We start from the raw sequence: 25,716 nt of genomic DNA, 5'->3' as shown, positions 1-25,716 counted from the left end.
GCAGAACTTTATTTTTTAATCCATTAAAGATGGGGAAATAACACATACATGTGACTCTTCAATTGCTTCTTCATCTCTTCCTACTTATACCTACCTACCAGTTCCCTCTCTCTTGTGACCTTCTGTCTCACCCCTACTCATCCACCTCCTCCACCTATCCCTCCCTCTGTCCCTCCCTCCCTCTCCTCCTCCTCCTCCTCCTCTTCCTTCTTCTTCTCTCTCTTAAGGCATATGTCCACTCATACTTTCCTGGCTACTCTTCTGAGTGGGTAGTAGGAAGTAGAACCGTTATAAGCTTTAGAGGTCTAGGAGCAGCAGGTAGGCCATGGCAGAAACAGGTGTGTTCAGCATGTTTTAAAAGACTGGCTGTACAGGTCCTGGCCGGTTGTCTCAGTGGTAGAGCGTCGGCCTGGCGTGCAGAAGTCCCAGGTTCAATTCCCGGCCAGGACACACAGGAGAAGCGCCCATCTGCTTCTCCACCCCCCCCCTCTCCTTCCTCTCTGTCTCTCTCTTCCCCTCCCGCAGCCAAGGCTCCAATGGAGCAAAGTTGGCCTGGGCGCTGAGGATGGCTCTGTGGCCTCTGCCTCAGGTGCTAAATGGCTCTGGTTGCAACAGAGCAGCTCCCCAGATGGGCAGAGCATCGCCTCCTGGTGGGCATGCCGGGTGGATTCTGGTCGAGCGCATGTAGGAGTCTGCCTGACTGCCATCCTGTTTCCAACTTCAGAAAAATACAAATAAATAAATAAATTAAATTAAATAAAAGACTGGCTGTACACTAGTGCATACCTAGTGATGTATATCAATCACTTTAAGCCAAGTGCCAGGTCCATGAGTAAGTAGGCTTACATAAATGTAGCAACACACCAGTTACACAGTCTAGAAGATTGATTGCTATTCTCTACCTTCAAAGACACCACTGAATTGATTGTGTGAAAACAGTTAATTAGCTCTCTACAGCTCTGCCAAGCTGAAAGACTATAACATTTAAGGGTTTTGTTTGTTTTGTTTGAGACTGGACCTACTTATTAGACCCATCAGTGGGCAGAATTATGTTCTGAAGGTTGCTGTTTTGACTACTTACCACTGGGAAGATACTGTTTACTATGGTTACTGTGGTAAGTAATAAATCTCAGTATAGAGTTGGGGGCTTGCTTGGATAAATGACCTTTCCAACTCTAAATTGTATGATTCTCTATAATTTTTCCCTTTTAAATCCCCAATCCTTGCTCCAGAAGTCCTCTGTGGAAGGAGAGGGCCCTGGCATTGTGCTGTGGAGTCCCTGGGGGATGGCAGAACACAGGTGAAGTGGACAGTGTCCCTCCATCCAGGCTGGTCACATGATGGGTCCTACACAGACAGTCTTATTGTCATGTTACCTTTAAGTCGTCCATCATCTGTCCACATATGTAGCCTCTCCTGCTCAACAGGAATTAGCAAAAGGCTTTTCTAACTTCATCGACTATAAACAGCTTTATGGTTTCAAGAGAGAAGTTAATCTCATTTTAAATGAGATGTGAATTTTCTATGCATGTTCCCCAAACTCTGTAGGGATGTTAATGCAGGTCCAAAATACAGCAGTAAATTTTAGAGGCAAAACAACTTATGCTTTTGTTTGTAACTACTCCACATTTGACTATATATAAAGTTTCTAAGTACTGATACACAAACCAGCAGGAATATCGCTCTTTAAAACATCCAACTTTGAGATCTTCCAATAGCTCAAAGAACAGAATTAGAAAGGGCTTAGGTCCCCTAAAATAGCACTATTTATGCTAGTGTCCTGTCTGCAAGCTCCTTCCATCAAACTCTTTGGATCTACCTCCCTTTGCCACCACTGATTTTATCTCAGGCCTTTATAGAAGGTTGGATTTGCTGTGGATACTGTCAATCTATGCTTGCCCCAAGGAAAAGAGGTGGCCAGTGCTTTTAGCCCCCCCCTTTTTTTCTTTTACCAACTTTAAGCACAAAACCACCCTGCATTCAAGAGAGAGAAAATGCTTTGAGGCCAGAGTAGGCTTTAATGGAAATATATTCTGATGTATCTTACTTCATAGGAGATGCTTACCTCAGCTGCCATTGGCTTGTTGATGCTATTCACAAATTTGTTCACATGTTCAAAGTGTTTTGTCATCTCTGTTGCTAAAACCATGTCAATAATAGCCTGGCGCAGTGTTCGATAATGGTTCCTAAAATAACCGGAAGACAAAGGGCCTTGTTGACATCATGTCCTGAATTAGAACTTTCTGCTACTATTTCACCACACTTCCCACAATCAAGAAGGAAGCTGGGGACACAGAGTTAAGAAATGAGTGCAGATCAGAAAAAAAGTTTACTTGCTCATCTTGCAGTAAACCAGGACTTGTTGGCACTTCCATTTTCCCCAGTGACAAGTGACTCTTCCTCATACGATTTATTAATATATATTTAAAAAGTACCAGCCCTGGCCGACTGGCTTAGCAATAGAGCGTCAGCACAGTGTGTGGAAGTCGGGGGTTCAATTCCCAGCCAGGGTACACAGGAGAAGCGCCCATCTGCTTCTCCACCCTTCCCCTTTCCTTCCTTTCCTTTCTCTCTGTCTCTCTCTTCCCCTCCTGCAGCCAAGGCTCCATTGGAGCAAAGTTGGCCCGGGTGCTGAGGACAGCTCCATGGCCTCCCCCTCAGGTGCCAGAATGTCTGGCTGCAGCGCAACACCCCAGATGGGCAGAGCATCACCCCCTGGTAGGCATGCTGGGTGTATCCCGGTCGAGTGCATGTGGGAGTCTGTCTGTCTGCCTCCCCCCAAGTTTCTCACTTTGGGAAAATACAAAAACAAAACAAAAACAAACAAAAAAAATGTCCCTGTCACATGATAGGCACTTGGCCAAGCACCTTTACTGCATTCAGTGCAACATAGTGATTCTGAGTGCAGGGAATGACCAGTGGGCATTTAGTCCTGTCCAAGAGGCTTTCACTTTGAAACATCCCTGGGTTCAGACATCCCATAATATTTATTAGGCTTTTAGGAATACATAAAAAAAACCCACTTTTATTGATCTAATAATTGTCTTATGGCTGTTGCCAATAACACTTTTTGCATTGGTAACTTAACTGGTCATGGCACATGGGGTTGGGTAATTGGGTCAGGGTTTGAATATTACAGAAGAGCAGGATTTATATTAGCTATGCACATTTTGGACAGGACCATATTTCAATGACCTTTTAGTGTGGATCACATGTCACCATGCATACTTTGGACAGGACCAAATGTCCTATAAGGTAGATAATTATTATTTCTTTTGATGATGGCATTGGAAGGATGTATTCATTAGTATAGAAGAATGTATTCTCATTAATAAGCAATTCTCTAAATTACAATTAGATAGAAGTTGTAATGGATGAAGCAGCAGCCATTCCCAAAATTACTGTCCAGTTTCTATGACTTAAAGAGCCAGAATGAGGAGCTGAATAAAATTGGCTTATGGAAAGAATTCTTTCTGTGACAGTTTTAGAAACAATCCTTGATACTGATGAAACTTAAGTTGAAGGTAGGATAACTGGTCTCCATATTTCTAGAAACCAAGCTATAGGTTCATGCTGGTAGGTAAGCCTTGGGGCCTGAGTGAGCTCTGAGCCCCCTATATATACACTGCCCTCTCCCTAACGCTGCACCCCAGCCTGGCGCTTTCGGGGGAAATGAACTGCCCGTGGGCGGGGCTGCGGCAGGAAAAAGAGTTGCTCCTGTCAGTGTCATCTGGCCAGCTCTCCCCGGAGGGGCCTACGGTGGGGAAACCCACTGCAGCCTTTGGCTCAGCAGCCCTGCTGGGACCTACCTGTAGAACACCATCCCCTCGTGAGTTAGGGTTTTAAGTAGCCAAAAGTTGAGCTGGGGAAAGAGGGAAGGATACATTGTTCTTTTGTTACACAAAAGATAGGATGTCTTCCCAGGGGGGCAAAAATATCTATACTTATTAGTAATACAATCAATATTTGTAGAAGTACAGTGTATAAAACATTTTCATGAACTCATTGAAGACAATGAGATTTTAAAAGATGAAAGTCTGGAAAGTACAATTAAAATTATAAAGGCAAGATTACTGTTTTACTATACGATACAATAGTACAACTATTCTCACTTCCCCTTCTCCTTTTCCCTAAGAGGAAACTAAGGACTTGGAGAAGTGAGGGAAACTGAGTAGCCTACTTATACTTCACAATCCTGAGCACAGGAGCTCAAGTACAACCAACCTGTCAATGTTCTTGAAAATGTTGCATTTGCTGTCCTTGACTGTCAACTGGAAGGCCAGGGCTGTGTGGTGACTCTCCAAGACAGCGATGTCATTGTAGAGCACAGCAAGTTCACTGCCTGCGTTGCAGAGGAAAGAGTTGGTCCTTCCCGGGTGATTCACGTCGTGAACTGTGGCAGCAATCAGTGCTGCCACCTTGTCCAGCCGATCGAGGCTTCCCTAGGGTCAGGAGGCAAGGCTGAGCATTACCCCACTGGATGTAGAAGAGCTTTACTCATCCTTGTCTGTCAGGAGGGAACAGGCCTGGGGAGTTGTAATCATAAGAATGGTTTCCTCAGCCCATTCTGACTTCAGAAGCCTTCTCTGACTTCCTAGAAGCTGAGAGGCTGTCTAGGACACATGGCATCACCTTGCTGTGCTGTGAATTATCTAGAGGGACATAATGGATACCTAAAGTTTTCCCCCAGAGGCCATTCACTCCAGTTCTGCAGGAAGGAGCAAAATGGGCCTTTTCAAATACCTGTCGTGTGGTATTGCCATCAGTCTCTTCCATAAATGGACAGAGCAGAAAGGGGCCTGTGATCACAGATAGTACTCATTTGCATACTTCTGAAAAGATTCTTTGAGAGTATGGCAGTATATGGCACAGATACAACACAACTCTTCACACAAAGGTAAAAGGATTAGAACCAAGCAGTATTAGAGGATCAAGGGTGAGAAGAATTTCCAAGGAAAACTGAGGTGAAGGGGGCTTTTGCTATTAGCCCTAGAATAGCAGGCAGTAAAGGCAAAAGGAGAAACCCTCTCTCTAAAGCTTCTATATAATTATCACAAACCAGAGGATCAGGGGATACAAATGTTCTCAGCTCATAGCCTTAGAAGGTAGTTATCAAATGGGCTACTGTTCTGTAAGAGACACTGTCCTTTATGAATTCATCTGATAACCATTAATTGGATGCTTACTGGGTGCCCAGCTGCCAGGCAGAGTCCTGGGGCTACAGTGGTGAATTGTACTGGTGTCTCTGCACTAAAGGAATTGGTAATTGTTGGTGAAGGCACAAACTAGGAAAATGAGAAAATAAAACAAAAAAGCACACAAATAAAAGTAACTTATTGTGATATATGCTAAGAAAGAAGTCACGGATGCTTCGAGCGTATAACCGCAAGGCCTGCTATAGTTTAGGGCAGCATTGTGCATTCCAGTTTCCATGGTGATGGTGTCTAACTCTGTGCTGTCCAGTGTGGCTACTGGACACCTGAAATGTGACACTTCAGTATAACTGAAGAACTGAATTTTTCATTTTATTTAATTTTAGTTCAATGTTAATAGCCACATGTGGCTAATCGCTACTATATTGGATAATGCAGGCCCAGAGGGTGGGCGGGGATGGCTTCTCTAAGCGGTTTTTATGCTGCAGCCTGAAGGATGGATAAGCAGGAATTAATGTAGGCAAAGTGGCAAGGGAGAGAAGTCCAGAGAGAAAGATCAGCCTACATGATACTCGAGGTGAAACATAAAAAGTGGTTTATTTAAGAAATAGAGTATCACTGAAAGGCAGTGAATGAGAGGAAAGGTAATCCCCAAAATGAGGCTGGAGAGCTGGGCATAGTATAATATTTGCTATTCCCAAGTTGCTCTCAGGCTATGGGAAGAAAAATGACTAAAATACTAACAGGTAAGAGTGATCTGAAGCTCAGCCCTGAAAGCTCTCCCTACCAGAAGGGAGCCGTTTCCACTAACACTGCCAGGCCCGGCTTGGGGCTTATGGGAGTCCCGGCTCGGCTCCGTCCACACACGCTGTTTCCTGAACAGGGACAGCAGTCAGTGCTACTCTTTCAAGATCTTTTCAGAGATTGATTCGATAATGCTCAGAGCCAGCAAACTTCCTGGTCCCTTTCTGCTGCTGGTCAGGAGAGGCCATGGTCACCTGCAGTGCAGAGCTGCCCCAGCCTGTGCTCCACTCTCACTGATTCTACTTCTGCGGTGCGGACCCATGGGGCCCTCAGCTAGTGCACTTAGAGCAGGTTCCATCTTGCTTGGAGTGTGAGGCCAATGTTAAAATTCTCCAGTGAACTAGATTCATGTATCTGCAGGAGACTACACAAATAGCAGTAGGGGAGCCAGGCCTCTCCTTCCAGCTTACACTGATTTAGACCTGGTACTCTTACAAAATGGTACCAACAATGCGCCTTTCCTGCAGTGCTGGTGGGCACTGTCTAACAGTGTAATGTCCGATAGGAAATGGGGTGGGTGGCAGTAGGACTGGGCCTTCTCACCAGTATGTGCAGTGGGCTGTCTGTGGAAGAAAACTCCTCCACTAGACCCACAACAGGAAAAACTCCAAACCCTTGGAGGTGCAGAGAGTTCTGCATATTTTGTCCCCTTCTTTGACCAGCAGGAAACGATTTGGATCATATGAGGCAGACTGGCTAGAATAGACTCCCTTCTAGATCATCTTTACAGTTGCCTATCTCGGGTAAACAGTTACTTACACCAGGAGAATAACAAAAGAATGCTGGCTAGCCTTACAGTTGTGCTGGGGAACTGGCAAGAGTGGGAGAGGTGAGGGTCCATAACAAATTGAAGGGGGATGCCAACTCTGCACATGTTATCTGCATAGCTGGATTGAAGATGTGCTCTGTTATGTGATATTAAGAATTTTAGCCTTGCCTGACCAGGCGGTGGCACAGTGGATAGAGCGTTGGACTGGGATGCGGAGGACCCAGATTTGAAACCCTGAGGTCGCCAGCTTCAGTGCAGGCTCATTTGGTTTGAGCAAAAGCTCACCAGCTTGGACCCAAGGTCGCTGGCTCGAGCAAGGCATCTCTCACTCTGCTGTAGCCCCCTGGTCAGGGCACGTATGAGAAAGCAATCAATGAACAACTAAGGTGCCGCAGCAAAGAATTGATGTTTCTCATCTCTCTCCCTTCCTGTCTGTCCCTATCTGTCCCTCTCTGTCTCTGTCACACACAAAAAAGAATTCTAGCCTGTTGCATAAAGGAATTAGGGGTGCAGATGACATGGGAATTTGGTAAGAACACATTTTCCCGACTCCTTCAGTGGCAGCAGGTCTTTTGGAAGAGGCCTCAGGAGTAAATCCCACTAGAAGACCCTCACGTGAACTAACCAGTGACCGTGGGCTGCTGACTAAACAGCTCAGGAACCCCTTCCAGCCCATCTCCAAGGCTCCTTGCAGTTCTAAATTTTTGGATTCTCTGTCATGGATTGCCAGAGTTAGAAAATGTCTTTTGAATTATAAGTGTATCTAGTCTGAGACTTGTTTCTATTGCTGCTACTTGAGAAATTCACCCAGAGTCTGAACGCATTAGCAGAACATACAATTTAAACAAAAATTATTATTTTAGGGGAGATTAAGGGAGACAGTATGAGTAAGCATTCCCTAATTTATCAAGCATTTAATCTACATTTTTCTAGAATGGTTCTGCCAAAGAGAGGTTCATCTTTAACTGAAAACCACAGTAGCTATCGATCATTTTCATCCTGGAGTTAATGCCTTCAGTCCTGCCCTCAGCTAGCAGAGTGTGACCTCAGCTGTGTAATATCTATGCTGTGTAAAATGAAGGGATGTCAACCTGGAATAGGAATCTAGAAGTGGCTTAGCTCCAAAAAGAAAGGTGCTATAGAAACAGGCCAGTATCACCTATGATAACCCCTTTTCCTAAAGTAGGAGACACAAACCTTCAAAAGCATCATTCTTGGAACACATTCTTTGCTTTCTTGCTGATGAAAGTGAATACCTAAGAAGGATATACCCCCTCCCCATTTTGGTGCCATTCCTGTTCCTTGTACCTGCCCCACAACCATTTCTCTTTAAGTACCAGGACCTTAATGCTAAAAAAAAAAAAAAAGATCTAATGCCAGGCATTTGCAGATTGATGTGAATTTCAGTCCCTATACAGTACTTCTCCCAGGGTATCTCTAATCTAAGCTTCAGTTTTAATTGTAGGAAAAGAATTACAAGCTTCATTGCACAAATGACAGTGGGGAAGGAAGGAAGATGAGTGTCCCTTGCCAGCTGTATGCGGGGTGTACACAGGCTGCCCTATAGATCAGCACCTGTATGTGACAGTCTATTTTGTTTGTTTGTTTGTTTGTTTGAGAGACAGACAGGAAGGGAGAGAGATGAGAAGCATCAACTTGTTGTTGTGGCACTTTGGTTGTTCATTGATTGCTTTCTCATATGTGCCTTGACTGGGGGACTCCAGTTGTGCCAGTGACCCTTTGCTCAAGCCAGCAAACTTTGGGCTCAAGCCAGTGACCATGGAGTCATGTATGATCCCATGCTCAAGCCAGTAACTCTACACTCAAGCCGGTGAACACGCACTCAAGTCAATGACCTCGGGGTTTCAAACCTGGGTCTTCAGCATTCCAGGTCAATACTCTATCTACTGTGCCACTGCCTGGTCAGGCATGTGACATTATTGACTTCTAAGTGAGACAAGGGATATGGGACTCTTCAGAATTGCACAACAGTCCTTAATGTGCAGATATCATATTCACACCTACAGAATATACACAAATATGTATGCAAATCAGTACAATTATTATCTGGATTATAATATACCAATGGTCAAATTCTGATATTAAACTTAACCTCTGGACGTAGTAACCATTTGCTATAATAATTGAATTCTGTCCTCTAATCCAGTATCACAAAGGGTTCCTAGTGAACACTTGGAGAAAGGGTTCATGGATCAGCCAGGCATGTAAAGGACCCTCTATTTTGACATAAGTCATTATTTTGGGCATCTGCGGGAGGGGAGAGCTAGGAGAAAAGGCTATGCCTTTACAACACCAAACGACCTGGCAATTTGATAGCCAAAAGAAAAATAAATGTAAAATTGGTTTCAAAATAGCTATTTGCCTAGTATATGTATAAAGATTGAATTCTTGGATCTTCAATCTAGGCAGGTAACTAGATCCTGACATAAAAATTCTACCTTCACTCTTTCCTTTCCAAGGAAGAAGGCGGTGGCATGCAGGACGTCGGCGGCATGGGTGGAGTTGTGGTACGAATTGGAGGAATGGTAATTGGCTTCAATCACTTGCAGCCAGGCCCGAAGAGTAGTTTCAGAACAGCGTAAAAATTCACACACTCCGAACCGTGAAAAGACTTTTAAGCCCAGGTAAACCAATGGCCTGGAAAACAGGAAAACAAGCCTGATTCATTGTATTCACTGCTCCAGAAACTGCTTCCTTTGATGATACTGGGGAATAGAGGCATGTTTCTTCTGATGCTTATTCCACATGCCCAGGGTCCCAAAAAGATCTTCTTCCCCAATTAGAAGGAGATAGAAAATTTCCTCACTAGCTACAGTACCTCTTTACAGGTAGGTGCTTAATGGCAGTCAATCCAAATGATTTCCAGATTAGCTCTAAGTCATATGCCCTCATTGGCTCTAACAAGCAAGAAAGGTCCCTGATAGATCCTCTCCCTCTCCACTTCCACATAAGCTTTGTGCTTCCCCTGAGGAAGTTACTGAGCCCAAGGACAAAAAGAATGGCTTGTGTGGAGTCAGCAAAGTCGTATCATTGAGTTATGTTACCTACCTACAGCTGAGAGGCTTTCACATCCCAATTAACACCCCTGGAAGAAATAGCCTTCTCCTGCTATAGCTGAGTTATCTAACCCTTTTCCTGCCTAGAGGATGAATTAAAAGAAAAGTCTATAGTGCTCTCATACTCATTTTGTAAGGTGGGGTCTTCAACAAGTTTGGGGCTGAGAATACTTAGAACTCTTGGCTCAGCACAAAGGATGACCTATGTAGATCTAAAAAGGACTCAGTATTTCCTCATCCTGTGTCATCATCATGGTGATCTTACCTCTTACCTACTAATACTCTCTCTCCGTAAAGGAGCTCACTCAGGAGCCACAGTCTCTGCTACAATAATTTGAGACTCCTTCAGCCTGGAAAGGAAGGCACCACCTGTGAGGTCTCTTGTGGCAAGGACTCATGTCTCTCAAAATTTTCAGATGGGGAAGTCTTGAGCGTGGTCATTTGCTCAAGAAGGGGAAGGCCCTGCTGGCAGCCAGAAAAGCCACATACCTTTTATGTGTAACAGCTTCCAACTCAAAGATGTTGAACTCCCAACTTTCCTCATTATCAAGTAATTGAGTGATACAAGGGGGGACATCATTGATGGTTATTGGCATTGCAAGGTGACTGTGACTCTGGTGCATGTCTGAACAAACAGATGGGGTGGGGGAGGCTGGTTAATTGTGGAATCTTAAGTGCCCTTGAGCATCTGTCATCATCTTCTGGCTGCTACTATAAAAAGAAAGTCTTGAACTTTTAAGGATAGAAAGATTTTCCCTTCAGAGTTCTTCTCTTACATTACTAAATTTCAAGGTCCCCAAATAGAAAAAATAATTCAGTTTAAGTGTCTGTTTAAATGTATAGAGACTTGCAATTCTTATTCTGACAGTGTTCAGAGAAATAATTTTAATTAGGAGAACAAATTAAATGTAGACCATAGAGATGCTTAAACTCCAAAAACACCAACAGGAAGTAACACCAAGGTCCTCTCCCTCCCCCCAAATAATCACCACCCTGGGGAATGCACAACCTGGAGACAGGTTATAAGTAGTAAGTGGATAGATGACAACTTACTCTTAGTGAACACATACTCATTTCCCGACAACCTTCTCAAGGCATCCTGGAACAAAGAAAGATGCTATTAGAGGCATGCTTTCCATGCTGGCATCACTTTTCTCATTTCTTTAGCCAAAGAGAGTTGAATCTTGAATAACACAGTCAATCTGGAACTCCAAGCTGAAGTTCAAAACTAAATCAGAACAATAGCTACAGGACACAGGATAGTCTCCCTTCCTTGGCGATTAGCCACAGAAGACAGGGAGCTGAGAATGAAGTGGGAATGGCTTTATTCAGGTCTCACATCTGAGCCTTGAAGGGGTCCTATTCTCACGTCACCTTTCTCTTCTTGCATTTTAAAGCTACATTAGTGAAATCAAAGAAGTCAAATTGCTTCAGTTTCTATGCATGCAATTTTGAAGGGACCCTACTTACCCTCATAGGGTCTGTGTTATTTGATTTACTTATTAGAGAGCCAAAGTCATAAGCCACATTTGGGAATTCCTTAATGTAAGCCTTAAAAAGTTTTTACTAATATCTAAATTATATTTTTCCAACTGTATTTTCTGTTTTGCAACCAGAGCATTGCTGCTAGCCTTTAAAAGAAAGGTTTCAGGATTTGAGATCTTTGGGGGGACAGCATAGGTAGTGTTAGAATTTCAATGTTTGGCCATTTACGAGGCTTTTGAACTTGAACTAGTCCTGAGATGTTCTTGCATCTGTTTCCTTCCCTTCATCTTCTATCCCTGAGTACCTACATTTTTTAGATTTTTTATAATTGTATAATTTATAATTATTTGTAACCCCAAAAATTGTGTTCTAAGGTTTAGAGTATTAATGATGGGCTCCCCTGAAGTCACAGGTTGGATCTTTAGGCCAAGGACAATTTTTACAACTGAATAAAAGCTAATTCAACAATGACCACAGCTGTCCTGCCTCTAAGGCAGATATCGCAGGGGACTCCTCTGTTTCTTCTTTGCCTGGGATGGTGGGGCCAAGGCCAGCCCGGGAAGGAAAGGAAGAGGTCCCTCAGAGAGACCTTTCGTAGGAACAGAACAACACTCAGCATTTGGTGGCAGGGCGAGACAACAGGCTTTTCTTCTTCTTCAGGAACCCCTATGATGCGGATGTTATTTCTCTTCATGTTGTCACAGAGCTCTCTAAGAGTTTCCTCTGACTTTTTGAGTCTTTTTTCTCTTTTCTTCTCTGCTTTCATGTCTTCATTCCAGTTGTCTTCTAACTCGCTGATTCGATCCTCTGCTCTATCTATCCTGTTTTTAATTCCTTCCATTGTGGTCTTTATTTCTGATATTGTATTTGTCGTCTCCAACTGATTCTTTTTTATACTTGCTATTTCTTTATTTAGGTTTTCAAACTCCCCCTCCATTGTTGTTCTAAGATCCCTAAGCATCCTTACAATCATTATTTTGAACTCCGCATCTGGAAGTTTGATTATTTCCATATCACTCAGTTCATCTCTCGAAAGTGTCTCTTGTGGTTTCATTTGGATTGCACTCCTTTGTTTTCTCATCATCTTCTTTTTTTTTTATTTGTAGAGTTGATTGAGTCTAGGCTTGGTGTTGTCTGCCTCCAGTTTTCAGTTGTGTTATTTTTAGGTCTTCGTGGGTTGGTATCAGCTATTATTTGTAATCCACTTTCGGATTTGGGCAGCTTTGAAGTCTTGATTTGTTTGTTTTCTTAACAGGTGATAGTCTTGTTAACTGATCTCAGCAGGGGGCTTCCTTGAAACTGTATCCAGGAATGCTGTGGGTGTAACCCGAGACGCTGAAGGTCTCTTCCTCCAACTAATCTCACTGGGGGCAGGGTTTTTTCTCTCAGCTTCAGTAGGGGGAGGTGTATCTCAGATCTCCATGGAGACCTGAGTTACTGCCCCTCCTCCCCACTTCTTGTTTTCAGCTGTGTCTTGTTGTGCTGATTGGAGCTGGATAGATGTCCGGAGATCTCTGATCCGGAAGCACTTCAGCTCTGTTTTGTGAAAGGTTCAGTCCCTCCCCCAGCTATGGCCGCCTCCAGCACGAATGAGTCAGCTTTTTTATTTTGTTTCTTGCATACCTTAGCCCCTCACAGTCTGTCCCTCTCCCTGTCTTTTCCACTTGGGAGATAAGCTGGTCTTTTCAACCCACCTTGCTCCCTGGTCGCCAGGTAAGTGGCTGTGAGCAGTAGTTTCTGCTCTTTTTCCTCTGTGAAATCCTCTCTGGGCTCTCAGCCTCACCCCCCTCCTTCCCTTCCTGTAAGCAGAGGAGATTCAGGCACTCCTTACCAGGATTATTGTGGCTTCCTCTTTGCTCCTTGGTTTTTGAGAGCTGTTCTTGCAGTTCAGTGTTGGTTTTTCATGCTGATTTTTTCTAAATTGATTTGTATTCCAGTTTGGTGTTGAGAGCTGGGTGTCTGTGCATCCGCCTACTCCGCTGCCATCTTCTCTCCCCACAACAGGCTTTAAAATAAAACTTATAGATTACTTTTGGACTTAGATTTTTGCCCAAAGAATTCTTCCAGTTTCAGCTTCTGATAAGCACAAATGAATAATTTGAATTTTCTTCTTTTTCTTCACTTGCTGATAGATGATGATTACAGTCAAATACAGCAAAACACTAGAACAGGATGAGCCTTTGAAATCAGCTAGTGTTGGTGGTTGCAAACAATAGTGTTCCAGTGTTGGCGGGGGCGGCTCCTCATCCCCACCCCCTCCAAGGCAGAACAGCTCAACTCTCCGTTTTCTGATTATAAAGGAAACTTCCATAGAAGCTTTCATTTAAAGAAAGGACTCTACAGCTAAGATTTTGAAAGCTACTGCTGCAAAGTAAAAACTTTCAATTAATCACATAAAGAGCTGAGGTTCAAGGAAACATAGCCACAGCCTCAATCCAGTACTGTCCCAGGTCAAGGGGAGAAGGAAATACGGCTCCACTGTACACATTCTGCCCTCAACCACCTGCATATTAATTCCTTTTTTTTTTAATTTATTTTTATTCATATTTAGATAGGAGAGAGAGAGAGAAGGGGGGGGGACAGGAAGCATCAACTCCCATATGTGCCTTGACCAGGCAAGCCTGGGGTTTCAAACTGGTGACCTCAGCATTCCAGGTCAACGTTTTATCTACTGGGCCACCACAGGTCAGGCAACTCCTTTCTGTAGTATGAATTCTGAGGGACTGTCTCCCATTGCTATGGTCAGTCAGAATCCCTTGCCTAACACCACACACATTAATTTTGATGCAGGTCCTTCTGGTTATGCTGATGTTCATCCATATCAGGTATTTTTGCTGTTACAGGTAACAGTGGCATGTTACACATCATATGCACTCTGGAGTACACTTAATGCTGTGTCCCTGGCATTTCTGAATTTTTCTCATCACTCACAGTCATCAGGCCTCCAACAAGATCACTGGTATGAGGATCTTCATCTTTGGTACCCAGCTGAGGGGAGTATAGTTCTGTGGTCCGTAAAATTTCTAAAACTCTGTCCAAGGCTTCTGCTACTGTGACGGGGCTGTTTTCTTGGGCTGCATTGATTATATTTATAACCTAAGGAAGTAAAGAAAGAAAATTTGAAGACGTTAGGATTTTACTTCCCATATATATACTTGGAATCCGAAAGAAATCAGATGCTAACCCATTGTTCTGAGTGACCAGTGGCTTCCCCACTGCACTCCCTGCTGACTGAGAGTGCTGGTTAACCCCCCACTGGGCCTTTCTCCTAGCTCACTGACTACATTTCTCAAGCCCACTGCTGAGCTTCCTCCTCCAGCCCTCTCCTGCAGGGCCAATTTCTCAGAGACCGGTGCTGGGCCTTTCTCTCACTTCACAGGCCTTCCAGAGGTCAGCACTTCCATTGCCATGACTTAGGACATATGCCCTCCGACTTAGGGCATATGCCCTCCGTAGAACAAGGACTATCAAATTTACATACCAGCCCATAACTTTTTGACCTTCAGACTTGTGTATTCAATGCCTACCTGACTTGACATTAATGTGACCAATCGTCCTTTAGGGAGGATAGTCCTTCCTTTGTAAGTTCTGTCCTCCCTCAAAAACTGTCCTCCTACATGTCCTCCTTTTTGATATTGGAAGACTAATCTCTAAATGTCCATATTCGATCAATGCAGAGTTGATCCATTGGGTGTGATGTGATGTATTTGTATCTAAATGAGTACTTTTTTCTTACAATTATTATTAAAAATTAATAGGCATGTTAGCATAATTACAATATAAAATATTACAATTTTTTTGTGGCAGAGACAGAGAGTCAGAGAGAGGGACAGATAGGGAAAGACAGACAGGAAGGGAGAGAGATAAGAAACATCAATTCTTTCGTTGCGGATCCTTAGTTGTTCATTGATTGATTTCTCATTTGTGCCTTGACTGGGGGCTACAGCAGACCGAGTGACCCCTTGCTTAAGCCAGTGACCTTGGGCTCAAGCTGGTGAGCCTTGCTCAAACCCGATTAGCATGCGCTCAAGCTGGCGACCTCGGGGTCTTAAACCTGGGTCCTCCACATCCCAGTCTGAAGCTCTATCCACTGTGCCACCACCTGGTCAGGTAACAAATGTTTTTATTATGCATTTATATCATAGTGTATTATTGTTGCAATGAATAAAATGTTTCTTTTATTTACGATATTGTTTTCTTCAATTTATTTTTGTCCTCCTTTTCATTGTAGAAAAGTTGGTCACCATACTGACATATCTATTAGAATGTCTTACTTACATGTCCAAACCAAACTCATGCTCTTGCTCCCCTCCTCCCAAAGCAAGCAAGTAAACATAACACAATGCAAGCCCAGAAGCTTTGCTCCTTTCCGTGGCTTCCACACAGCAGTTAGAGCCCTGTCTGCCCATCTCCTGCTCACACTGCAAGCCTGCAAGGCTCTGCATTGCATATCACTTTCCCTCCCTTCTCTCCCCACCCTGACAATGTAATTGCTCACCTAGTCAAATTGATTCTATCCTAAATACTTCCTGATCTGTTCATTTTGCTCCACCTCCTCTGCTATCATTCTAGTACAGCTAACACCACTTCTTGCCTGAGATTCTGGAAAAGCCCCCTAACTTGCCTCTTCTCTTGCCATCTCTGCACATCTGATCATGTCACTCCCCTGCTTTAAACTCTTCAGTGGTGTCCATTACTCATAAACTATAATATAAACTTATCATTGTGGCCCGATTGGCCAGCATGAACAGAGCCCTTGCACAACTCTATGTCACCATCTCCTCTCCAAGCTCCAGCTGCCCTGCTTTCCCTCAGGTCCTCAAAGGCCCCAGTCCCCACTTCCCTACCCAGTGCTTGCCACCTTGCTGTGTCTGCTGCATAGACTCCTCTCCTCCCCTCTCGTGGCCTATATCTTTGCATGCTCCAGGTCTCATGTCCAACAGTATTTCCTCTACAGAGACCTCCCTGACCACCCCTCCTGCCCACAATGGGGCCCTAATCTAATTCCCTCTCATAAACCCAGTTTTCCTGTATAGAAGTTATTACAGTTTATAACTACATGCTATTTAGTTATTGTGTTCATTTCATATACACTGATGAGGGGATCAGGGAACGTGCAGATATTCAGCCTTTTGTACAGTGCATTTTCATCAATGAAGTAAAAGTTGGTTTTATATCTCATTTGCATAATTGAACAACTTTCTTTGACTTGTTTGCTTTTCTAATATTTAATTTAAAAAATCAAATGCTTTTTTTATCACTTCATATTCATTTTGAAATATCCCCTAATTTTTGTGAGCAGTGTATGTTTCCTACTAGACTACAAACTGTATGATATCAGTAGTATGTCATTCATCATTTTATCTCCAAAACATAGCCCCTGGGTGATCCTGACTGTAGAGTGGAGACAGCAGCTGCTACTCACCTTTGTAATGGGTGCCTCGATGGTCATGGAGTGGATCCTTGCCATGGATGGGTAGCGGCGATTCTGCAGGCTTGGGGCTGGAGAGAGGTCAAGAAGGTTTATCTGGGACTGATGGCTCAGCTCAGCTAAGTGCAGCAAGGAACCTGTCGTGAACTGGGAGCCTGATCCTCAAAGGACTACTGTCCTGTACAAAGCAATGAATTAACTCAACTCTCAATCCTAATAGGTTAAGTGCTTGGCCACTGCTTGACAGAGTTTGGAAAGGCTGGTCTGGCCTGGAACTTTGGTGGTAGGAAGGCTTTATGAGTCCCATGTCCACAAAGGAAATGCCAGCAAAGTTGAAACCCCACCCCCAATAGCCTAATGATGCTGCAGGGCTCAATTCCCCACTAGTCACTAAAGCCCATCTTGGGCAGTTCTAGCACTTTCAGTCCTTAGCCATGGCCAGGAAGCTGGATAACTATGCAGTGTAGGAGAGGAGGCATGGTCTAAGTGGTAGGGGTGGGGGTGGGGGTAAGAGAATGAACCCACCCTCAGTATGAATTAGGACCAGGCACTCCACATCCCTGAGCCTTCAGGCTCTTAACACCCAGAACCCATAGTGGTTCTAGCTCTAATCTGTAGAAACTTTCATTTAAAAATAATTTTATTTTTTTGAACAAGTAATGCTTACATGTGGTTCCAAATTCAAAAGGTGGAAGCTTTACTTCAAAAGCACTGTTCTATCAGATCTTCCTGCACTCCTTGTGAGGCCGACAGGAGGGACAGCATCTGTATTTATAGATAGGGCCAATCTGGCCAATACCGACAGGCCAGCCACTGCTCAGCCTCCTTTGTGGTCCTCTGCAGCCAGAGCAGCACATCACACACCTCTGCTGTACTCCTAAACCTACAGCTCTCCCAAGCTCTGTAGAGATGATGACTGCAACTCAACTCGACTATGAAAACTGACCTCATATAGTTGAAATTCTCCCCTTCATTATCCTCTTCATCTAAAACGTTGTATGCTATACCCTCAATCCACCTGAAAATATTTCAGTCCATCTTCCTTGCCTTCTTGGCCCCAGTCCCTTGCATACCCTGTAATTTACCTACCTTCTCATATGAATGATCCATTTGATCTTTAGGGTCTTCGGTTCTTGCTAGTCCAGCCCTTTCCCTCATATTTAGCTTCCCCATTGCGACCTGAAGAACTGAAAAGACCTTCACCTGCCCTTCCTGTTTACCCCCTGAAGGTGCCACCCCACTTCTCTCCTTCCCATTAGTCACTGCCCATCCCCTCCTCATACCTCTAGAATTTGTCCTCAGTTGCTAAATAAAAACTAAATGAGTGAAATCCATTCATCTGTTCTCAGATCTTAAGTTCTCTGCAGCGTTGACTATGGCTAGCCATCTCCTTTGTTTTGTTGGCCTCTTGTTCTTGGTTCAGGTGACACTGCACTCACACAGTTCACCCCTAGCCCTCCTTCCTCTTCATCAACCCTTCTTCTCCTACCTCCCTCTCACTGAGAATGCACTTCAAGCCTTGGACTAAGACCCTCTGTTTTTGTTTTTGATCACACGCCCACACACACACACACACACACACACACACACACACCCTTTAGAAAATGTTCCTCTGCTCACCTGTCGCCTCCTGGATTCCCAGATCCACATTTCTGTTAGCCCTGAGTACCAATCTTACATTTTGGCTTCCTTGGCATCTCCACTAAATAAAACTTACTGTCTTCTCCTAAACCCCCACCTACCCATATATGGAGACTTTCCTATTTCTGTAAATATTTCCTATATCTTCCCAGGCATGTAGGAATGAAACTTCAGAATCATGCCTGATTTTTCTATCTCCCTGCAAATCCTGTGGATTAGTTAGGCCTGATTAAACTAAAAAAACATTTGGCTAAATTATGTCTCACAATTGATGCATGACATTTCATTAAGAAAATAAGAGTGTGTAATAGGCACACTGAAAGCTGGGTTTGTGTTGGAGTTGGGAAGCCAAGCCTTTGGTCCCACCTCTGCCACTAGCACCCGAGGGGGACCCAGTTACTGAAACTGAGCTGCTCCGTGGTTATGGCCCAGCACGTGTTAGGCCATCAAGGAATAAGCAACGAGTCCTTTCAGTGAGAAGACAGAGGCTATAAAAAGTAAAAAAGAATTGTAATTCTACTGCCTATGGGGGGACAAGCCAGCTTAGTTGAAATCCTATTTGTCGAGGTTTTAGTTATATGTGGATGAATTCCTTAATATATTCTTCTGTCAGTTTCTACACTTTGAAAAGGTCAAGTAAATATGAAAAACTTCTTACCATCACTGCCTCGAGATGATATTGATTTCACGTCAATGGACTCTTTCCTCCTGTTCTTGTGTCTGAATGAATGAGACTCTAAGGAGTTCAGATGAGCAATTAGTTATCAGCTGACTCATAGGGGAAGCTTGGAAATTTCCCCCCTCATTCTCCAAAGAAAATAAGGTTACTTTTTTTTTAAATTTTATTTATTCACTTTTAGAGAGGAGAGAGGAAGTAAGAGAGAGAGGAGAGAGAGACAGAGAGAGAGAAGGGGGGAGGAGCTGGAAGCATCAACTCCCATATGTGCCTTGACCAGGCAAGCCCAGGGTTTCGAACCGGCGACTTCAGCATTTCCAGGTCGACGCTTTATCCACTGCACCACCACAGGTCAGGCATAAGGTTACTTTTTAAGCACTGTAATATATTTTTTAAGAAAGAAGAAACCACTTTCTCTCCAAATTATCCTCCACACAGAATTTTTCAGTCATATTAGCTGTAAAAGGATGCCCCTTTCTCATGGCACCACAGTATGTGTTGGAAATGGGACTTCTGATCGAGGGTTATTTAGTTCCACTAATAAACTTTTAAAAAATAAACATTAAAATTTAGGGGAAATTTTGGGGGGCTTATTTGACCTGAAAGTACAAATACATTTAACTGACTGGTGAAGGTTCCTATGGGGATATTTGAGGAACTAAAATATAAATACTAATGAGATCCAGAAAGTTGAATTCACTTGAGAAACTAATCTGGATCGATTGCAGACCTCTCTGGAAAGTCAAGCCTCCAGGTGGTCTTCTAGGGTTTCTTGAGAGTGTGATTTTACCAAATGATGCAAACTACCAATCTCAGGAAAGAAGAAAGAAAAAAGCAGTTTTATAGTTGAACAATTTCCAACAACCAAACTCATTTTTGTTCCCATTTTGTGAATGGGGGTAAAAAGCACTTAATATTCTACACAAGTCTTTGTAGACTTTGAACTTAACACTAAAAATGTACTGCCACATTAATGCAAGATATAAGCAAACACTGCATGCCACCGGTGAGGACCCAGGGATAAAAATGTCTGCAGCGCTGGCTTCAGAAACACGCACTTTCAGTACATTTGCTTCTTGTAGGAGCAACACATGGGCAGGCAGAGAAACTTTCTCAACACGGAACCGCTCTTGCCTGTGCTCCGACAGGCATCTAGCGGGGACAGTGCATTTCTCAGAGACCAATGAACGACAGTTCAAGAGAGATAAAGAGAAGAAATGTTTTTTAAAAGAATTGTCTAGTGACACCAAAAAAAGTGTAAGAGAGCATGATAGATAAGAGGACCAGTTCCAGAGCCAAACTGCCAAATTTTTAGTTTCCACTATCCACCTAGTATCTGTGTAACCCTGGAATGTTACTCCCTGTGTCTCAGTATCCGCATGTATCAAGTTGCAGCACCTCATTCACAAGTTGCTGTGAGATGTCAACAAGTTAACCCACAGAGAGCAGGTAGAACAGTGCCTCCTATGGAGTTCATGTTGGCTGTTATTATTAATCTGCTCATTTGCATATGTACCTTCATTTTAGGCACACACGGGATCATTTTATAATGTTGTTCTTCTACTTGCTGTTTCACTTCATAAATATGTCATGGAGACTCTTCTAGACCACCTTTTTAACCATTTGCTTTAGTGTCTTAAAAAATCTGATTCAATTAAAAAAGGCTAAATCAGTAACTAAGCCTGAATTAAAATTTTTACAGCATGAAGTGAAAGGCAGTCCTATTAAAAAATTAATCTGAATGCCATAGCCATAGAGACATGTCTTAAATGATCTAACTTAAAATATTTACTATCCCTTTGCCTAATTTTATCTTCCAGACTCTGCCTTGATAATTTCTCTAGCCTTAGATGAATTTCAGTGTTCCTTTATATAACTATAGGTAGCAGTACTTTAAATAATATTGTTAGGATCGTATGGCATCTTTCAAACCTCAGAAAAGAATAGTGGTCACTCACGGGACATTTGTTTTTAGCCTATTCAGGGACTTAATGATTCTCTAAGTTCCTAATATTTGTTTAGCAGATAGTAATTAAATTGAGCTTATTGAAGACTTAAGACTTAATTCAAAATTACAGAACACAAGAGCTCCTCAAAATGTAGTTTCTAAATAAAACTAAAGTGAGAGGTTAGTTTCAAAGCTATCGGCCCAGGTTGTCTTGTTGAACCCTAAATCATTTATTAGAATTATTAAAAAATGGATGATGCTTACTCATACTGATTTTATTGCAGCTAAAATTAAAAGAAATTAAGCAATAGAAATGCTTTAAAATTTCAAGAAATTATTCTTCATTAAAGGCCATTTAAATCAAAGAATTCGTTGTTCACTCTTTCAACAGATGCTTGTGGAAATAATTTAAAATCCAGAAAGAAGGAAAAAGAAGTTCTAAGTAGCTGTACTCTATGGCAAAAAGGGATACAGTGTCACCAATTTTAAAAATAGCCACCATGTACTGAGCACCTACTATGCACAGACATGGTGCTTTAATACTACTTTAACTATAATAATCTCTTACACGATCATTGAAACAATTCTAAAAGCTACATAGTATAATTTCCATTTTACTGACATGGAAATTTAAACTTGGAGATATTATGCAGGTGGCTCAAGGTCAAAGAAACTAATAAAATGGTAGAACCAGTGTTTTCCAAGATGCGATGATTTAAAATAATTGATGTTTTATATATTTATTGAGTGTCTATTATGTGCAAGGCAATCCTGGGCACCGTAAAGGATACCAAAATGCTTGTAACATATTCTGGCACCCAGAAGCCCTGAAGGGAGTTATAATAATACTCTTGCTGTAAATGTTAGAAATAAACTAAAACAGTGGTCCCCAACCTTTTTTGGGCCACGGACCTCTTTAATGTCAGAAAATATTTTCACAGACCAGCCTTTAGATGGGACAGATAAATGCACAAAATAAAATTATGTGACCGGCGTAAAAACTGTGGTATTTTTAAATTAAATGTCGAACTTACAAGACAATTGTCAAGAGTGAGTCTTAGACGGATGTAACAGGTAATCTGGTCATTTTTAAAAAATAAAACATCATTCAGACTTAAATATAAATAAAACAGAAATAATGTAAGTTATTTATTCTTTCTCTGTGGACCAACACCAAATGGCCCACAGACCTGTACCAGTCTGCAGCCCAGAGGTTGGGGACCACTGAACTAAAACATCCAAGAGAGAAGGGAATAGAAGGAAAAGGGAGGGGAGAGGAGGGAAGAGATAGGTGGGGAAGAGACAGGTTGGAAGGGAAGAGAAGAGGAAGGGGAGAGAAGAGGAAGGGGAGAGAAGAGGAGGGGTAGGAAAGAGAAAGGAAGGGAAGGGAAGAGAAAGGAAGGAGAGAGAAGAGAAAGGAAGAGAAAGGAAGGAGAGAGAAGAGAAAGGAAGGGAAAGGGAAGGGAAGAGAAGGGAAGAGAGGAGTTCAATATCAGGTACTGCTAATGTACATTGGCTCCTTTAATCCTCATAACAACAAAATGGACATTGTTAATTCACTTTACAAATAGAGAAACCAAAGATCAGAAAGATCAAATGAAGTCTTTCTAAGTAGGCTAAAATATTGTTTAATCAAGGAGAGGGATTAAACAATAGCCTAAGGCCTGACTTAATGTATTAGTGGCTGGGAAGCCACTAATGGGAGAGAATGTGCTTTATGTGTGCACAAAAACAAGAATTTTAAATCTTTGGTAGTAAACTAATTTTTCTCTCTAATGATCAGAGAATTCCAGACCTTTCAAATGTAGAAGTCATCATTTTATGGCTGAAAAACCAAGGGTCAGTCAGTCTTGCCCAAGGTACAATGCGAGGGAGAGGGAATCTGAAATGGTGACTCAGGGCTCTCAACTCCTGGGCCTGGGCCCATCCACATTTTTCTTTTTTTTTTTTTTTTTGTATTTTTCTGAAGCTGGAAACGGGGAGGCAGTCAGACAGACTCCCGCATGCGCCCGACTGGGATCCACCTGGCACGCCCACCAGGGGGCGATGCTCTGCCCATCTGGGGCATTGCTCTATTGTGACCAGAGCCATTCTAGCACCTGAAGCAGAGGCCATGGAGCCATCCCCAGTGCCTGGGGCCATCTTTGCTCCAATGGAGCCTTGGCTGCGGGAGGGGAAGAGAGAGAGAGGAAGGAGAGGGGGAGGGGTGGAAAAGCAGATGGGCGCTTCTCCTGTGTGCCCTGGCCTGGAATCAAACCCGGGACTCCTGCACGCCAGGCCAACGCTCTACCACTGAGCCAACCGGCCAGGGCCCCATCCACATTTTCTAACCTCAGTCACTGACGCTGCAAAGAAAGGGAAACTGATTGTGGTGTAATAATGTGTCTCCCCCTGGCCTTTTCGGCCACGCCCCATTTTCGGTTTATCGTACCACATGGACTTTAGCCAGAAGGAGAAAACCAGGGAGGGGTGGCATTAGGTAGAAAAGGCTGCTGTGAACGAATATTAAAAACTTTTAAAGGGATTCTGCTTCTATTCTGGCTTTCCAAGCTTCTGATATAAGCAGTCAGATTTTAGGAATCCAAGTTCTGGGGTGGTGACTGTCCATCTAGACTTCCTCAGAGTAACTAACTTGTAGACTTAAACCCACAAATCCCACTTGGGTGTTTAAGAGTGAAATTGAAGTATTCTCACCTGTCTGAGGATTGTCTCCTGAATCACGATGAATCTTGTAAATCTAATGTTGTTCAAAAGTTTAGTAAAACAAGAGAGAGATATTTAAAATACAGTATGAGCTACATTTTCAGCCAAACAATTTCATTTAAAAGCTCTGAAGACTTCAAGAGAGCAAGAAGTTGCACAGATAATATGAACAGATGAAAGATGTGTACCCAGTGATAATATTATAAATACTCTGTTAACGTCCAGACACTTATAGACTGGCAGAGCCCGAGAACAGGAGCTGCTCAGAGGATGCATTTTCTAAGCAGGACATCTAAATCTTCAGTCGGCTGTTCTCATTTTATTGGTCTGCAGAAATGCAAAAAGCTACAACAAAAATTTAAGATTTTTATAAAGCTAATATATAACCTGTTTAACATTTCATACATATTATACAATTTTTCTGGAATATAAAAATAAGATGAATTTAAGCCTAGGATTTCTTCTAAAAGCCTTCCTAAAAAGCTCTCCAAATGTTCTATTATACACAGGAGTGGCTTACAAAATGTTCCTTCACAATGCGACCTGAACTTCATGCAGTTTAGCACCTAGTTCTTTCTCATTAACAGATGTTTCTGTGCTGGGGATTTTGTGCTAACACTCAATAAGTATCTGTCATATGATGGATGAAGTAACACTGGAAACAATACCTTTGCTTTCTTTGGGGTTCTGCATTTCTTGTGTTTACAACTGACTGAGGCTCTGTTACTGGGGGTATCGAGCTCTATCACACTTATAACCATGCTTTCCTGCTGAACGCATCTACTTCTAGTCACTCAGACCATCACATAACTTAGCCGCTCAACGACTAGGATAAAGGAACTTGAAAAATAAGACAGGTGAGTGTGTAGGACTGTTGGTGAAGGATGATGAGGATGGTTTAACACCATCAACTGTGATAGCCACAAGTCCCAGATATTTCAGATTCATGTAAAATGTTCCAGCTCAATTGAACCACTGAAAATACCATATTTTCCATGTAAAAAAATGCAACCTTTTTCAAAAAATTTGGGGTCTAAAAACTGGGTGCATCTTATACAGTGGATGGAACTGAGGACGAGGCAATATATGAAGACAGTGATTCGTCATCAGACACAGATGAGGACAAGCTAATGGCTGGGAGTTTTGACAGTGGTGAAGAGTTGTGTGAATTTTATGATGAATAAAACTTGAGTTCGATAACTTTATGTAATACTTTTTTTTTCCAAATTTCGGGCCCCAAAATTAAGGTGTGTCTTATACATGGGAGCGTCTTATACCTGGGGAAATACGGGTATTCATGTGAAACTGAAGTGTTAAGATAGGGGGTTTTCTATGAATTATTCTGCACAGTCCATTCACATCATTACTGAAACAATTACATGGCCAGCCTGTGTGAGATTTTGGTCTCAATGTGACTAAGGGCTATAACTAATTTATCCCACAGTTATGGGACCCTTGTATTTCTTCTGTGAACAACAGCTCTATTTTTCCTTTACAGATAAAGACCATTTTCTACAAAGCTACTGAGTGCAGTGTGATTTTTTTTATCTATACCAAATGAATATAACTTCTGCCTTGCAAATTGTTTATCAGTTTTGGTTCAAAAGCAAGTGATCTTTAAGTACTTAGCTTTTCTCTCTGAATCACAATACCTCTCTCCTTTAGTAACCAAGTGCCATGGCTCCCCAGGTTACACATCCAAAAAACCCTTTTCATGTAGTTCACTGGCCCCCACAGGCCACCTGATTGAACTGTGGAGCTCCTGGAAGGTCGTGTGGGCTTTGTGTTCTGTCCAGAAGGAATCAGAGAAAGCCCAAGGTCCAGAAGATGTATAGCCCAACCCAGCCTTCTGGATAAAATCGAACCCTGCCCCCTGCACCCCCCCGGGGGGTGGGGTAGGACAGAGAGTAGAAACCACAGGGAGACAGGAAGAGGAGAAGCACCAAGACTGTCTGCTGAGGAGGCTCTGGTTTCTCTAGCTTAGGGTGCTGCATTTGTCACTTAGAGCTGAACACGTGGCACCCACACC

The 25,716-nt window shown here is 42.8% G+C and overlaps 1 protein-coding gene across 1 annotated transcript in view; it reads right to left on the bottom strand.

The window, feature by feature from the left end:
• PDE8B (phosphodiesterase 8B) overlaps positions 1 to 25,716 on the bottom strand; it is a 266,892-nt gene that overhangs the window by 4,028 nt on the left and 237,148 nt on the right. Inside the window, exons 11-19 of the mRNA XM_066273617.1 lie at positions 23,679 to 23,721; positions 19,019 to 19,096; positions 16,714 to 16,790; positions 14,220 to 14,384; positions 10,857 to 10,902; positions 10,293 to 10,428; positions 9,186 to 9,384; positions 4,225 to 4,442; positions 2,066 to 2,186 (exon numbers count right to left, since the gene is read on the bottom strand). Coding sequence (XP_066129714.1) covers positions 2,066 to 2,186; positions 4,225 to 4,442; positions 9,186 to 9,384; positions 10,293 to 10,428; positions 10,857 to 10,902; positions 14,220 to 14,384; positions 16,714 to 16,790; positions 19,019 to 19,096; positions 23,679 to 23,721 — 1,083 coding nt within the window. The remainder of the gene's footprint in view (positions 1 to 2,065; positions 2,187 to 4,224; positions 4,443 to 9,185; positions 9,385 to 10,292; positions 10,429 to 10,856; positions 10,903 to 14,219; positions 14,385 to 16,713; positions 16,791 to 19,018; positions 19,097 to 23,678; positions 23,722 to 25,716) is intronic.

The sequence above is a fragment of the Saccopteryx bilineata genome, chromosome 4 (genome assembly GCF_036850765.1).
Source record: "Saccopteryx bilineata isolate mSacBil1 chromosome 4, mSacBil1_pri_phased_curated, whole genome shotgun sequence".
Classification (NCBI taxonomy): domain Eukaryota; kingdom Metazoa; phylum Chordata; class Mammalia; order Chiroptera; family Emballonuridae; genus Saccopteryx; species Saccopteryx bilineata.
This window is presented reverse-complemented; position numbering and strand designations above follow the sequence as displayed.